The 17,124-nt window shown below is 51.7% G+C and overlaps 1 protein-coding gene across 1 annotated transcript in view; it reads right to left on the reverse strand.

Annotated features, from left to right (window-relative positions):
• The window catches only part of GNB1L (G protein subunit beta 1 like), an 85,615-nt gene that overhangs the window by 16,311 nt on the left and 52,180 nt on the right, over positions 1-17,124 (reverse strand). Inside the window, exons 4-6 of the mRNA XM_049865824.1 lie at positions 10,021-10,183; positions 5,592-5,690; positions 174-389 (exon numbers count right to left, since the gene is read on the reverse strand). Coding sequence (XP_049721781.1) covers positions 174-389; positions 5,592-5,690; positions 10,021-10,183 — 478 coding nt within the window. The remainder of the gene's footprint in view (positions 1-173; positions 390-5,591; positions 5,691-10,020; positions 10,184-17,124) is intronic.

The raw sequence follows: 17,124 nt of genomic DNA on the forward strand, positions 1-17,124 counted from the left end.
CCCACGCCCCCTCTTCCTGCATTGGCCCTGTGGACCGGCCCGCCGCGCCCCGCCTCACAGTGATTAATTAGCCGGGGACCTGCGGCAACTCCTCTTCATGCCTAAATATTTTTTCAGCCTATCAGACTGTTAGTGCAAAGCAGGATAAATGACACCAGGTCCGGCGCACTGACCTTCAGGGACTGCTGCTCATCCAGGCTCCAGACAGCCAGCGCCTTCTCCGCAGAGCCCGAGACGCCCCTGGCCTTCTGGGAGTCAAAATCAAGGCCCATGACGGGCTCTGTATGGCAGGTGACGCGGCTGCACACCTTCCCCTCAGAGACGTCCCATAGGACCACGGATCCATCCTCGTAGCCGGCCAGCAGGCGCGGGCGGGGGCTGGAGTCGGCCTGCTGGGAAGAGCAGGGCATCAGCTCAGCATGCAGTCCCTTCCCCTGGAAGGTTCCTGTTGAGCTTCGGGGGGAGGGCGAGAGGGGAGCTCTCCCTCAGACGTGTGCCTCTCCCAAACGGCTGCCCTCTGTGCCGTGTTCGTAGTCTGACAGCAGCAGGTCAGAAGCTCCTCACCCCCAGCACCCTCTTGAGGGCTGACACCATTAGTGTGGGGCCACCATAGGGGCTGGTGTTGGCAGGGCCCAAGAGGAATGTGAATTGGAGGATGCGGAGCTGTGACCTGTCGTTCTGCCCCAAGGGCCCTTGCTGCCCTGGTCTGGCACCACCCCAGGGGTGCTGCCTGATGCCAGCTCCCCTCTTATGTTCCGGAGGCATCCTCCTGTCTTGTTGCCCCACAGCCCTGAGACTCGCAGCCCTTCCTGGCTTGGCCAGTTACCTGTCTAGAACTGCCAGCCAAGAAAAAATCGCGAGCCCTATCGCCGCGAAGGATGAAATTTCTGTGCTTTGTCAATGTCTCTGTGGCAGCTCCCTGCCCCCCACCGTTAGTCACCGCGGCGCTAACGGGTGTGCGCTGCGCTCCAGCCAGCCCTGAGCTATTGTGATGGATGAGGGCCCGGGTCAGAGGGCTCAGCACCCCGGGCAGACACCTCATTCATTTCAGCCTCTGAAACAACTCCAGGAGAGGCATGTCACTGGATTACATATCACACAGCAGAGCAGCCACCCCCTGCCCAAGAGTGCTTGGTTCCAGCCCCAGGGTGCCCTGCACTCAGTACCTGGTCCTAGGTAGTGTTGAGACAAGGCACCAGGGGCTGAGTCCTCAGGTACCAGCAGCAGGAATACCTCCAGGACAGGTCCAGGTTACCTCCCGGACAAAGAGCACACGACAGCAACACCACCACTCTTTCCTAGCCTGTTTGTCCCGCTGAGCTGCCTGTCTTTGGCGTCGCTTGAGTTTCGGGAATACCTGAGCACATTCCCCTTCCCCAGTGAATGATTCTGAGAGCCAGGAGCTCCAGGGAGCCTCAGTCCTCTCTGGAACGCTCCTCTGCACTGCCTGGGCCTGGCCCTCCGCCTCTGGTGGTCAGCAGTGAGAATGGGGGCCTTGGGGACAGGCAGTGTCAGCTGAGCCTGCCCTCCGGGTCCTCTGCTGGCTGGTGCCCTGGTAGGGCCAGATTGTCAGGAAGCCAGGGTTGGAAACAGAGCTTCAGTGGACACAGGTCGATAGCACCCAAGCCCCCTGTCTCATCTGCTAGGGTTCTTTAACAAGAGTGTAATGTGGTGGTACTTCTTTCTGCCCACCCTGAGGTCTGCAGGGCCCTACACTACACATACAGTACCTCACCCAGCAGTCCGGAATGCACCGCAAGAAAGCTTGGTTGGCTAAGTGAAGTGGCTCAGCTTAGCCTGAAGGCCCCAGTGAGTGTACACCACTTCCTCAAACAGCCCAAGGAAGCAGGGCTTTTCTTGTGGGTCAGAAGAGGCAACTGAGGCTAGGGCCTGTGGTGCATATCACAGGGACCCAGTTAGTGATGGGGAGCCAGAATAGCTTTGATCTGGAAGGGACGGTGTGATAAGGAGGAGGGAGCGGTTCCCTGAGACCTGAACATGGGTGCGGTGAACCCTCCCAAGCCAGGGCTGCTCCAGAGGAAGGCTCCTCAGGTCCCCAGAAATAGTTGGTAAGATAAAATTCTTTTCTGATGATAACACATGTTCACACAAAACAAAAGCAGAGTAGCACAGAGGAGCCAAGAAGACTCCCGGGGAGAGGCGTGGGGCCCCTGCCTGTCTTTCTGGGTGCTGCCTGTCAGGAGCTAGTCCTCTGTAGAGCACACACTGCCCCCTGGGGCCTAGTGGGAGACCACCAGCAGCAGGGGCTTTGCCTGTATAGTGCTGCCATATGCAAGGCCCCGTGAAGACCATCACATGGGTGACCCCCCAAGTGCTGTTCTCGCCTTCATTCTGTCTGTGGTTTGATAAAAAGGAAGGACTCCACCTGGGCATCTTTCAGATCACCTGATGGGACACTATCGTCTCTGCAGATGTGGGCGCAGGACACTGCGTTCACATGGTCTTCCTGGGCAGCCCTCCAGTCCCAACACGGTGCCTCCATGAGGCAGCTGTGCCCTCCCAGACCTGGTGCATCAGCTGAGTCCAAACCATGCAAATGAGCAGAGTCCTTCCCAACAACCAACCACGTCAGGTTCCGAGGGGAGGTCGGACTAGGAGAGAAAACCCTGGCCATGACACAAGGGAGCCTGTGACCAGATGCCTTGTGGCCAGCTGCTTGATGCCCCCGGAGGTGGCCACAAGTAGCTTGACTGGGGCCACTTTGCTTTCCTCACGGCAGCTGGTGTCCTACCACCTGCCATCCGTGCAGCCACCTTGGGCCCAGCCCTCCCCAGGCATGGTCCCCCAGTGTCTCAAGGTTGAAGCAATCCTGAGGGCCCCTCCCTACTGCTGACACGTTTGCTCCAGCTAGTCTCTGTCACCGAGTCCCTGTATGATGCCCATGGCCTCTAGATTCTGGAATGCCATGGCTAATTCTAGGGGCTAATTCTGGGGGCAGCAGGGCAGGACGCCCCTTGCCTGGAGGAGCACCCTTCAGCTGAAGGGAGCAGAGGCCAGCATGTTGCCCCTGCCCCCCAGCTCTGTGTCCCTCAGGGCTCACAGCTTGCCCAGCCGCCTATCCTCGGCTTCTCTCCCAGCACACAGTATCCCTGAGGGCTCCAAGTGCTGGTCACCACAGGCAGGACAGCGCTCTTGTGGCTAAGGGACCCGTTGCGGGTATGGCCTTGGTACCAGCTCAGCCTTCCAGACAAGGCTCTACAGTCACCACTACCTTTTCTTCTTTGGCTCTTCTAATCGCATGCCCCTCCCGGTCAGCATCATCAAGAGTGCCCCACCTCTCGGTGTCCAAGGTCAGAGGGAGTCGCCAGGCTCAATGCACCCCAACTTGGGGTAGGGCTGGTCGGAGGGGCCTTGAGACGAGAGCTGGTGCTGGTGACTCTGTGTGAAGCTTCTTTTGATTCTAACCTTTTATATCCTCAGAACAACTCAGGCTAGCTACTTTAAGGAGCCCTGGTGGCATAGTGGTTAAGTGATACAGCTGCTAACCAAAAGGTCGGCAGTTCAAATCCACCAGCTGCTCCTTGGAAACCCTATAGGGTAGTTCTACTCTGTATTCTTGGGTCACTATGGGTCAGAATTGACTCGATGGCAACAGTTTTTTGGGGTTTTTTTTTTTTTTGGCTATTTTAAGGAACAAAATGAATATACACTGAGTGTTTCAGGAAAAAATCAGCTGGTCACTTTATTGCACTCAGACACCTAAGTTATAGTCCGCACCTCCTGGTTTGGGTAGAAAAAGAAACATTTCAAGTCAGCGTATCCTTTTCTGAACAGAATACTTCACTGGATCTGTGTCAACTAACAAAATGCGATTTGTCCTTCTGTCAACTATATTAATTACCCTAACAAGTTTGTACATCCCGTTTCTACACATTTTTCTGCTGGAATTTTTACATGATTGTGCAATAAACAGCGTTTCCCAGGGAGTAAAGTGTGAGTGAGAAATCCAGCCCGGCATCCTGCCCGGAGGATGGCAGCACCTTGAAGAGTGCCTGCGGCGCCCGCGTCCCTCAAGGGGCGTTTCTCCCACACACAGCCTTACCACAGCCCTCAAAGCGCGTCCTGACACACCAAGGCAGCAAGTGGCCTGGCCTCTGCAGGCACTAATGGCCTGACCCTGATGGCAAACTTGCTGGCACCAAAAGCTGTGTCTCTGCAGGCAAGTATTTCTCAGGTGCCCCGGCCTCCCTTAAGCCCCTGCTTCCGCACACAGCCCCGTGAGCTCTCCTGAGACGCTGCAGTGGGAGAAGCAACAGCATAGGATCAATGTGTCAGCAATCCAGCTTTCCAATTTAAATGTCCACAGTCAAGAAATGACAGGGGGAAGGCCACTGGTAAGGGAGGGCAGAACACTTTCTGCTAATACGGAGACAAGCCCTCAGGGTGGGGTTCTCCACAGTGGGAGCTCCAGTGGAGTCTTGTTGGCCACATGGCTCTCTCCAAACTGCCCAGAAAAGAAGTTCCGGGCAGGACTCTCGACAGAGGCCCAACCCGGCCCATTTAACTTCAGAAAGAATTCAAAAGGAAGGCAGCAAGGCCCAAGGCAGGCACAGGGTAGCTCGGAAAAGCCTGGGGAATGGAGGGAACTGAAGGACCAGCCCCTTAGTGGGGCAGTCTGCTCAGTAACCAAGTGCTCTCAAACTGGGTGCTTGGTCCATGGCCACTTACTGTGGGCCTCTGTGCTGAAGACATGTGTGGCAAAATTTCCCTGTAATTTTTTTTAAGTGAATTAATCAAACTCTTTGCTTTGCTTGCCCCCAACAAGAGTGGTCCTAAGGAGGGAGAGGTACCCTCAGAGCCACTGCTGACCTCTGGAGTGGTAGGGGTTCTGCAGCCAAGGACCGGGCCTCTGGGTGGAGGTGGGCAGGCCCAGGAGGACCCCTCCCAGACTGAAGCCCATCCTGCCAAGACTGAGGCCTGCCTCTCTCTGGGGACCTGCCCCCCATGATCCTCACCTGGGCCCCCGGCTCCTGCTGCCAGCCCCAGGAAATGCCCTCTGACCCTCCCTAATCAGAAAGGACAGCCAAGGAAGAAGGAAAAAGCTGGGCTCAGAAATCCTGCGTGGCTGCAGGGGAACTCAGCACATTAAGCCCACTCCCATATCTAAGAGGCAAAGAAGTAAAAAAAATTAATCCCCAAGAAAAGCAAGGCCATGCAGGCTTACAAGGGTTAGTCAGCACATTCCTCCCTCCCAGCTCTCTGCAGAGTGGGATTGATCCCCAGAGAGAGCAGCAGACATCTCCCCTGGAGTGGGCAAGGCCAGCTGCCCCAGCTATCCCCTTCTCACTTTCACCAGCAGGAGGGCGCCCTCATGATGAGCCCGCCCTGAGCCCACTGATGACAAGAACCCCTGCCGGCCCGTGGCCCGGAGCCAGGCTTCTGCTGGCACGGTTTCAGGAGCACTCGCTCCTTGAGGCAGGGGCGGGACAAAGAGCTGTGCCAGGGACACTGAGGGTGAAGGGGTAACTGCCCGACTGATGTGACGATAAATCAAGCCCAGTGAGCGTGACTCACGGCCCTGGCGGGCGTGGCCTGCAGGGCGTGTCTCTTGTGCGCGCACACGGCTGTACCTGCCACAGTTTCAGGCACATGGGCATGCCCAGCTTGGCATCTGCCTCCGGCTTCAGGGTGCACACTGACGTCTTGGATGGCATCTCCAGAATCTCAACCTGACAGGAAGAAAACAAGTTGATTGGGCTGACGCCAAGTCGAGTCTGTGCTATACAAACAAGAGACTTTTAAGGTGATTAGCCAAGGCCGATGCGAGTTTCTGTCTGTTCCCCACAGGAGCCTGGGAGCCGGGGCTTCTAATTAGGCTGCCTAGGCTCGTGGGCTGGGGCGCTGCAGGGCCCTTGCGTAACACACGTCACTCCTAGGTGATCGGCGTTACTGCCTGGCAGCCATCTCCACTTTCAACCTCTCCATGGAGCAGGAAGGCCTGGCTCACTCTGGCTCTGACCCTTAGTTCTGCGATTCTCCTGACCTCCGCTTGCTTCTCCTTTGCAATCTACTTTTCTACCTGATGAGTGACTTTGAACTATCCTGGGCACATCTGATGGTATAAAGAATTGCGTGATAAACACTTGTGAACCCACCACCACACATAAGGAATAAACATGACAAGGGCCCCAGGCCTCTGTCGGAACATGGTCTTCTCCATCCCCGTGCTTCTCTGTGTGGCACTTCATGGCTATACTTTACATAACCCTGGACTGGCGGGGGCCTCCTGCGGCTTGGTGTCCATGTGGCTCCACTGGACACACCAGAGTATCACCCATGCACTGCTTTCAGGGGATGGTCAAGGCCACATGGAACTGAGTCCTCAGCATCCCTTGTCCCTAAGTGTCTCAGCTTCCTCATCCACAAAGTGGGGACACGGCAACCTTCATGTGGGCTGAGAGGAGTAAAAGGGTACCCATGTGACACACTTTTGCAGGGGCTTGGCTAAATGCTCCTGTCTGTGCTTCTGCTTCCCAGGGGGATCTACTGAAAGATCCAGGCTCATTTGCACCCCTCTGTGATCACATGAACCAGGGGCATGTCTGTTTCCCCCCACAGCCTCAGGAACCAGGGGTACATCTGTGCCGCCCCCACAGCCCCATGTAAACCAGGAACATCTGTGCCCCTGCCACAGCCTCATGAACCAGGGAACACATCCTCGTTCCCCCTAAATAGACAAGGCCCCATGAACCATGGGACACATCATACTCGCCCCACAGCCCTGTGAACCAGAGAATACATCCTCGTCCCCCCTAAATACACACGGCCCCATGAACCGTGGGACGCATCATGCTCCCCCCACAGCCCTGTGAACCGGGGAGGAATTGCCCTTCAAGGTGCAGGCGATAGTGACTCTGTAAGGACAACACCGCACAGACATGATGTGCAGCTACCACAGACAGCTCAGTAAGGCTACACAACGTCCCCTGGCCCAACACTGGAACATTCCCCCAGTCTGCAGACAAGGTGTCTGAGAGCCAGAGAAGTTGGGGATGATGATGAGTGCGCAGAACTCACACCCAGCTTGTCCGACTCCTTCCACTCCACCCCTGCACTCTTGGGCCAGGCTGGCGAGCAGAGTGGCCTGGGGAGAATATCTGAGGACCAACACCACAGCTTCACCCACAGTCTCGCCCTCAGGGCCCAGAATGCCCAGCAAGGTGCACGACAGCTGTGGTATCCACCGTGCCACCCTCACTGATCATGCAGGAGCATAGTCTGAGGTCGAGTCAGAGTCCTGAGCTGGAGCCCCAGCCCTGCCACATGCCTGCAGGTGAGAGGGGAGGCTGCGTAGTCCTGGGAGCCACCCGAACCTCTCCACTAGGCAGCGCCTCCAGTAGGTCCATGCCAGGGTGCTCTCTGGTCAAGCATGGAAGACTCCAGGTCCTGATTTTCACACCTCTCTCCCGCCAGATTCCTGAAAATGAGGCCTGTTACTGTTGTAGGCCATCAGGAGGCTGGGCAGATTTACCGAGGCCATGTGGGCTGTGGAGAGCTGCCCCAGGAGCCCTGGCACGTACCAGGGGGGTCAGAGGAAGTGGAACACTGGACACATGGCTGGAGCTGAACATTTGTGTGCGACTGACTATGGACAGCCAGAACACAGGCCCACAGGCTCAATCAGGGGAGGACCACTAGATTTGTGTGTTCAGAAAGTCAACTCTGGTAGCAATGAGGAGTGGGGCTCAACTGCACAGGGACAGAGGGCAGGCCAAAAGGGCATCACGTGGGGGTGAAAGCCAGGGCAGCTCTGGGGCTCCAAGCTGGGTGCTGTGGGGGGGAGCATGGGAGCGCCAAGAACCAAATCTGGGTGCAGAAGCCCACAGGCCACAAGGGGTCTGCCTGAGGTGCCAAGCCAGAGGCAGGGGCAGGTCCAGGAAGTATAGGGCAGCCTGGGCCCCAGAATAACAAAAGAAGCCCTGCATTCTAACTGAGGACACGTGCCCTGTGGCCGGGGCCTCCCCAAGACAGGGTTGTGCTTTCCATCTGGCATGCAACTGCAACTTTTGTTTCCAGAGGAAAATGTTTGGTTTGGGCAAAAGCGGCCACCCAGCCGGCCGTGCTGGGGCAGGAGTGTATGCTCACCGGGCACTGTCTGGGCTTGAGCCAGCCATGATTTTCCAAGCCCCAGTCCAGGCAGATTCCACAAAATAACCTTTTTCCCAGGATAGGCTAGGTCCCAGACCGGCCGCTTCTGAAAACCAGAGCCCCTGCTTGCACTGGTTGAAGGAGGAGGGCAGACCCGTGCACAGGACTGGCCAGGGCAAGCAGCTGCTGACCCACGGCATATGTGTAGCAGCCTGCACACCGGGCCTGAGAAGGCCACAGTGTCTGTCCTGGGCCACCAGCCGAGCCCCCTGCCTGGAGGTGGCCATGATGGAGGTGTGGCATGTGGAAGATGGTGTGGAGCCCCAGACCTCAGAAGGAATAGCCATTTCCTTGATCTGACACGGTAACTCCCAAGCCCACGCTGGGTGTTTATTTGGGTCTGTGGAGCAGGAGAGGGCAGGCTGCCGCGAAGTTGCTCGGGTGCCTGGGTGGCTCGAGCCATCCAGGAGGAAGCACACCCCCTTCTTTTCCACATTAATAAAACTTTTAACAGGTTTTTGGCAAATTGGCAAGAAAAATCCATGTAGCTCCTAATTGGGGATTTAAGTGCAATCGTGAACAAACAAATGCCTGTTTGCATCTCATTATTTATGAACTGAATCTGCTTTAAGACAAAAGACTCTTCTTGGGCAGGGGCCAGTGTAACCATGTGCATGGGGAACCTCGTCAGCCTCAGCTCCAAGGGGGTACCGCCCGGCCCAGTGTTCCTGCTTGCAGGCTTGATGGTGCTGGTGGGACTGCAGGCTGGACACCAGGAGGTCACAGGACGGACAGCAGGCACAAGACGAGGCCGCTGCTCTCTGACCCCCTCCGCCGGCCACCCCCATTGCCCGAGCATACCATCCTTCCTGCTCGCCTCTCTGCTTCTCCCGGGCCACATTGCTACTGCCCCCGCACGAGCCATCTAGTCACCACTCACAGGCTTATTTTTGTTTCCCTTCTGTTCACAAGAGCTGATGCTGCAGCCACAGCCTCCTGCTCTATAAGAATGCCCTCCACCCTTGCTTCCAGCCTCAGGCTGCACCCACATCCTGGGCACCTGTCCCCCTTGGTCGCCTCTGCTTCCTCTGTCCGCCAGCCTGGCCCATCCATGTCACCGACCAGCTGGTGCTGAACCCCACTGCTCACCATGGTTGTGGGCAGCACCCTGCACCCCACCCCTCACACCTCGTCCTCTGCATGGCCCACTACTCACCTCTTTTGTTCTGCAACTGCCACCCTGGTGCCAGCTCTCAGCCCCATGTCCCCACCAGCTCCAAGGCCTCTCACTGGGCCCTGCCCATGCTGCCGGCTCTGCTCTCTTGAACATGACTCCCACCTGCTGACCTTGCTCGGAGCCCATCCCAACCTTGCCAGGACCTCAGTCTCTCTACCCACCACTTCCTCCTGCTGAGTGCCCCTTGGATCTTCCCTCCACGTGTACACACGCATGTCTCAGTCCTGTCTCCCCACAAGCTGCCCTGATGGCCTCGAGCCCCGACATTGTAGGTTCACCCTGGCCCACTCTTCTCCATGGGTAGCATGGTGTGGGCAGAGCCTCCCAGAGACCTCAGCCTGCTCTGCTGCCAGGGGAAGTGGGAGAAGAGGGGGTGCAAAGGGAAAGGGCCTTTGTTGAAGCACCCCTGGGCCCCATTTCCTGATTCTCACCACCACCCTGAGAGGAAGGGTTATCACCAGGGCCACTTCCCAGGTGACAAGACTTAGGCTTAGCCGGGTGTGCATTGGCCCGAGGAGGCTATAATTGCCATCACACAGACAGACCCCCACGGCAACTCCATGGGGTCCTGCAGAGCGGGATGGCTGCACTGCTCACCTAGGTGTTAATGGGGAATCTACTCGTTTCAGGGAAGCTGAGCTCCCGGGGTCTCCTGGGACAGGAAGGGCTCTTACCTCGTCGTTGCCTCTCCCCGGCATAGCCAGCATCCAGCGCGGCTGAGCCCCGGCCAGCACAGTGCTCCTGCAGAAGCCCATGCTCTCGAGGCGCACTGAGTCCACGACAGCGTTCCGGCCCTCTGCCAGGTCCCACAGGCACAGCCTCAGGTCCCGGCCCTGGCTTCCAAAGCAAGAGGAGAGGTTGTGAGGCTCCCTGTGATGCTCTATGCACCCGTCAAAGCAAACATTAGCTCACCCTCGCCAGCCACCACCACCTCCCGAGGCCTGAGGCAGAAGGAAGGCTTTTTGTGTGAATGGCGCAGGACACGTTTCAGAGGGGCCACAGGCTGTGTCAGGTTTCAGGGGCTGGAACCTTGGCATCAGAATTAATGACTCGAGTCTGTGTCCAAGCATGTCCAATGCCAGGATGCGCTCCCAGGGGTCAGAGGAAAGCGTGGCAGACGAAGGTACAGACCCGCCTCCCATGAGCCTTCCAGCCACTCTCCCAGCTGTTGATACCATGCCTCCCCCTCTTCCTTTGTGAATTAACTTTTACAACCTTGCATTCCCACTCTCAGGAACTTTCCCAAGTGAACAGAAAGCCTATGTTCATACAAAAACCTGCACACAAATGTTTAAACAGCTCTATTTGTAATCGCCAAACACTGCACACAACCCAGATGTCCTCCTACAGGAGAACAGGCAGCAAACCATGGTACTTCTCCACAGTAGAATATCCCTCAGCAACAAAAAGGAACAGGCTAGTGATGCACGCAACAACCTGGATGAATCTTAAATGCATTTTGCTCAGTGAAAGAAGCCAGATCCAAAAGCTATAAGCTGCCATTTTAGTCATATGACATTCTAGAAAAGGCAGAACTATAGGGAGGGTGTCATGGATTGACTTGTGTCCCCCTAAAATATATGTCAATTTGGTTAGGCCATGATTCTCAGTTTTGTGTGGTTGTCCTCCATTTTGTAATTGTAACTTTATGTTAAAGAGGGTTAGGGTGGGATTGTAATACCCTTACCCAGGTCACATCCCTGATCCAATGTAGAGGGAGTTTCCCTGGGGTGTGGCCTGCACCACCTTTTATCTCTAAAGAGATAAAAAGGAAAGGGAAGCGAGCAGACAGGGGGACCTCATACTACCAAGAAAGCAGCACCAGAAGCAGAGTACGTCCTTTGGACCCAAGGTCCCCGCGTGGAGAAGCTCCTAGTCCAGGGGAAGATTGATGAGAAGGCTGACAGAGAGAGAAAGCCTTCCCCTGGAGCTTTTGCCCTGAACTTGGACTTCTAGCCTATTAGACTGTGAGAAAATAAATTTTTCTTTGTTCAAGCCATCCACTTGTGGTATTTCTGTTATAACAGTACTGGATAAATAAGACAGAGGGACTGCCTACAAAGGGGATGCACAGGGAATGCTTAGGGTGGTGGAACTGCTCAGCATGCTACTGGGTGATGGACATGTGACTTTTGTCAAATCATGCATTTGTCAAGACCCACAGAACTGGACACCACACAGAGTGAACTTGACTGTATGTAAATTAAAAAACGAAGCCAACTAGGATGTTGGGACCCTGGGATGGAATGCCTACTGGGACAAACGAGTCCAACTGTCTCACAAATGTATGACATACTGCACTAAAGGGGGGGGGAGAGGAACTGGCTTAAGTAATTCTGGAAAAGTGTTTTGACTGGATAGTCGAATATTAAAGACAGAAATAACTGTACTAAACACTGTATTCTAGTTGGTAATGTATTTCTCACAGGGGTATAGGCTAATAGTTCTGAAATCCCTTTACAAGTATACTAGGGTTGAACAAATAATAAATGGTGGAAAATGGAAGACCAGTATCTCCATCAGAAAAAGAGCAACAGGGGAGATAAGAAAGAGCCCTGTGGTGCTGGATTAGAGTTGGAGACATCAGTGTGATTTCATGTTTCTTTAAATATATATACATACACACACAGATACAGAAATATACATAGGAATGTATGCAAGCATGGGTTAGCATATACTCATAAACAGGTAGTCCTTGACTCACGACAGGGTTCCATTCCAACGACTCCATCGTAAGTCAGTTCTGACGTAGATGAATACCTCATTTTTTTCAGTTTTCATTATTATTGCCTTTTATTATCAATATCTTTATAAATGATAATATTGAACATCTTAGAGTGAACATATGAGAATAACATCAGCAAATTATGTGCTGCAACACTGTATGTTGTGCATATTACTAATGATAAGATGTACAAAAAAAAAGACGGTCCTAAGTGTGGTTCGTCGTAACTCGAATATGTCATAACTCGGGGACTACCTGTATTTCCCAGTTCTGTCCACTGGGAGGGCCTAGAAGTAATAACACCCTAGTAGGAATGAGTGCACCCAGCACCCAGATCTTGGTTTCTAAAACCGTTCTCCAATAAAAGAAGCCAGGTTTCTGGAGAAATGGCTGATTCTAGGATGGAGGCAGGAAAAAGCAAGATGAGTTTCAAGCATTTTGTAGAGCCAGAAAATAAGGAAATGCTTAAAAAATAAAAGATGGGGCACGTCAAAGGACACAGGAGCCAACCTGAAAAAGCTCCCAGAGGCCAAAGCTGAAACACTGGATTATAACCCAAAGAATAAATCTTGTGTGTCCATAATCATACAAATGATTGAATACATAAACGAATGAGGAAGAAGGACAAACATTCCTTACAGAAGAATTCAGAACACTAAAGTGGAAGGAATGAAGGAAATAGAAAGCCCCTGCAAGCACACCCTAGGAATACCTGCTGCAGGCAGGGTCCTTTGATGGAGGCTAAAACTAGTGGGCAAAACTTAAGAGAAACCAGGTATCCGCATAGCCTCAAAGTATCTACCACCACCACCCCCCCCCGCCCCAAATATTTATCGATCACTTTGGTGGTTTTAATATTTTTTTGGTGGTGGTTTTAATACACAACCACAAATTCTTTAACACTCCTCCTCCAGGAGGTGGAGCTTAATCCCCCTTGAGCATGGGCTGGATGCAGTGACTCATTCCTAAGGAACACAGTAAGCAAACGGAAATGTGGCAGACACCACTTAACCAGGTGGACAAGGTTAACATCACCAGTGAGTGATAAGTCATGTGGTTGTCCTATGCTCCCTGTTGTGATGTGACGGAAGGACACTTCACCTCTGTGGTCTTCCTCTTAAAAGCTGCACAGCTGATTATTGTGTAATTGTAGTCAATAAGTTGTGCACCTCTAAAAAGTTGAATTGGCAAAAGTTGTGCGATAGATATTATTTAGAACAATGAGAAAAAAAAAAAAAAAAAGAGTAGCTGCTGAGGCTACTTATGTACAGCCAAACACCTGATGGGATTTGGTTTCTTGGTTTGGAGGTTTAGGGTCATGGTTTCATGGGACATCCAGTTAATTGGCCTAACAACGTGTTTAGTGGTTCTGTTCTACCTCCTAGTTTGTTGCGCAGTTCCTGGGATCTTAAAAGCTTGCAAGCAGCCATTCAAGGCACAACAATTGGCCTCTATTCACCTGGAGCAACAGAGGAAGGAGAGTCAGGAATAAGAGGAGGAAATGGAATGCATGGCTAATTGCTTCCGTGAACAGCAGCTGCCTCCTTTGCCATGAGACCAGAAGAACTGGATGGTGTCCAGCTACATTACTGAACATTTTGATCAAAGGGTCCACAGAAGGATCCTGATCAAAAGGCGGAAAATGCAAAAGAGAATTTCAAATTCTCATGGACTTCAGACTTTCTGGAACCATGGAGGGTGGATGAACCCCTGAAACTATTGCCCTGAGATAATCTTTAATGCTTTAACCAAAAATATTCCCTTAAGTCTTCTTAAAACCAAAAAATAGTTTAGCTTAACTAGTTAAAAAGTCTGCCTTGAGCATTATGCTCTTTTAAGAACTATCTATATGGGATCAAAGCGACGTGAGGAACTTGAAAGATTAGAGAGATTAGACAGAAACCTTATGGGGCAGTGAGTTTGTGTTAATGAGGGAGGAACAACTCGAAAAGGAGGGTGAAAACGTTGCACAACTTGAATAATGTAATCAGTGTCACTAAATTGTACATGTAGAAACTGCTAAATCAGGGTATGCTTTGCTGTGTACATTCTCAATAATAAAATGAATAAAATTTAGAAAAAAAGTCCATTAGCCCATGCTTACACAATTTGACTGTTGTAACGATAATACACTGTACACTAGAAAAAAAAGGAGCAAGATGACAAATAGAATGTTATATTTAATTTTGCAACAAAAGCAGCAGCAAAAAAAAAAAAAAAGCACAGCTGTTGATACTACTTAGGTAGAAATAAATATCTTGTAGGATTGGTTTTATTGGTTCAAAGGTTTTGGGTAATGGTTTCATGGGCCTGTCCAGACAACTGGCCTAGTATTGTTTTAAGAGTCTCTGCTTTACCTCCTAGTTCAGTGAGTAGTGCCTAGAGTCTTAAAAGCTTGGAAGCAGCCATCCAAGATACAAAGGATCTCTATTCATCTAGAGCAAACGGGAAAAGGAGATCCAGGAGTCAGAGAAGGAAATCGTCTGTAGACCTAATTGTCTCTAAGAACTACTAGCTTCCATACCATGAGACCAGAAGAAATAAATGGTGCCCAGCCACTCTTACTGAATGTTTTGATCAGGGACCCAGTAGATGGATTTTGATCAAAAAGAGGAAAATTGTGGAATGGAACTTTAAATGTATATTGTAAACCAAACTTACTGGACACACTGAGACTGACCCTTGAATTGCCCAGTGTCTTAGTTATCTAGTGCTGCTATGACAGAATACCACAAATGTGTGGCTTTAAGAAACAGAAGTTTACTTTCTTACAATTCAGGAGGCTAGAAGCCCAAATTCAGGATGCCAACTCTAGGGGAAGGCTTTCTCTATCAACTCTGGAGGAAGGTCCTTGTCTCTTCTGAGCTTCAGCTAGTTCCTGGGCAGTCTTCATGTGGCTTGCCATCTCTCTTTCCCTATCTCTGCTTGCTTAATCTGCTCCTTTTAGATTTTTAACAGATTGACTCAAAACACAGCCTGCACTAATTCTAATTAGCATAACAGAGAACCGATTCCCATAAGGGAGTATAACCACAGGCACAGAGGTTACGATTTACAACACATACATTTTTGGGAAACAAAATTCAGTCCAACATTCCACACTTTGGCCCCCCCAAATCCATGTTCTTGCCACATGCAAAACATATTTACCCCCTTACATTATCCTAAAAGTCTTAAATCAACTGCAAGTCCAAAATCTCATCTTCTGAATCATCTAAATTAGATATGGATGAGACTTTAGGTGCAATCCATCCTAGGGCAAAATTCTTCATCTGTGAGCCTGTAAAATCTAGACTACAAGGTATCTGTTTCCAAAGTACAATGGTGGAACAGGTAGAAGGTAAACATTTTCACTACAAATGGGAGAAATCGGAGGGAAAGAAGGGATAACTGGCACCAAGCAAGTAAAAAACTCAGCAGAACAATTTATTTTAGTTCTCAAGGTTTGAAAATAATCCTCTGTTCTCTGAGACCATCTGAGCAATGGCCCTGTCCTCCAGACTCTCGGTGGTGGCCATGCTCTCTGGGTTCTGGGTGGAGACCCCTTAGCCCTGGGCTTCAGCTCCACCTTCAGGCTCACTGGGAAAGCAACTCTGCTCTCTCGGCTTTGGGTGGCCTCATTCTCCTAGTTCATCTGAGGATGACCCCACGCCCTCAGCCCAGGCAGACCCTGTTCTGCTCCTTGTGCATGGCAGTCCTGCGCCCTCAGCTTTGGGCAGTGGCCCAATCCCCCTGGCACTTGTGAACAGCACCCCCACACTCTGGAACTAAGTTGGTTAAGATCTACCTCTTTGAAACCTAGGAGGCCATGGCCCCACCCTTTCAAACTCAGCAGGCCATGGTTCCACCTACTGAAACCGAGGCAGCTCTGCTTCCCGTGCTTCTTCCAATAGTTTCCCTAATCTCGGAGTTGCTCCAGGGATGGTCTTTTGTTTTCTTGGAGGACAACAGATGTAGCTCCTTTGGCCTGTTTCCTCTCTATGTAATTCCAAGAGGAAGATAATAGTTCTTTCCTTTCGTTCTTTCTCTGTCCCCTTTAGACTAAGTTGATGGGTTTTCTGCTGTCGTAGGTGGTTAGATTCACCAGACACAGGCTTGATTTCTTTAAAAAAAGATTGTGTACACATGTCCTTGATGAAAGCTCTAGAACACATATCCTTGGTTTGTACAACAGAATTTCCTAAATCTTTAAGTTTTGTTTTCATTTTGCACAGTTCATTTTTTTTAAATACTTTTTATTGTGCTTTAAGTGAAAGTTTACAAATCAAGTCAGTCTTTCACACAAAAACCCATATACACCTTGCTACACACTCCCAATTACTCTCCCCCTATTGAGACAGCCTGCTCGCTCCCTCCACTCTCTCTTTTCATGTCCATTTCACCAGCTTCTAACCCCCTCCACCCTCTCATCTCCACTCCAAGCAGGAGATGCCAACATAGTCTCAAGTGTCCACCTGATTCAAGAAGCTCACTCCTCACCAGCATCCCTCTCCAACCCATTGTCCAGTCCAATCCATGTCTGAAGAGTTGGCTTTGGGAATGCTTCCTGTCCTGGGCCAACAGAAGGTCTGGGGGCCATGACCACCGGGGTCCTTGTAGTCTCAATCAGACCATCAAGTCTGGTCTTATGAGAATTTGGGGTCTGCATTCCACTGTTCTCCTGCTCCCTCAGGGGTTCTCTGTTGTGTTCCCTGTCAGGGCAGTCATCGGTTGCAGCCGAGCACCGTCTAGTTCTTCTGGTCTCAGGCTGATGTAGTCGCTGGTTCAGGTGACCCTTTCTATCTCTTCGGCTCGTAATCGCCTTGTGTCCTTGGTGTTCTTCAGTCTCCTTTGCGCCAGGTAGGTTGAGACCAATTGATACATCTCAGATGGCTGTTTGCTAGCGTTTAAGCAACCAGACGCCACTCTTCAAAGTGGGACGCAGAATGTTTTCTTAATAGATTTTCTTATGCCAATTGACTTAGATGTCCCCTGAAACCATGGTCCCCAGACCACTACCCCTGCTACACTGGCCTTCGAAGCATTCAGTTTATTCAGGAAACTGCTTTTGGTT

This window comes from Elephas maximus, chromosome 22 (assembly GCF_024166365.1).
Source record: "Elephas maximus indicus isolate mEleMax1 chromosome 22, mEleMax1 primary haplotype, whole genome shotgun sequence".
Lineage (NCBI taxonomy): Eukaryota > Metazoa > Chordata > Mammalia > Proboscidea > Elephantidae > Elephas > Elephas maximus.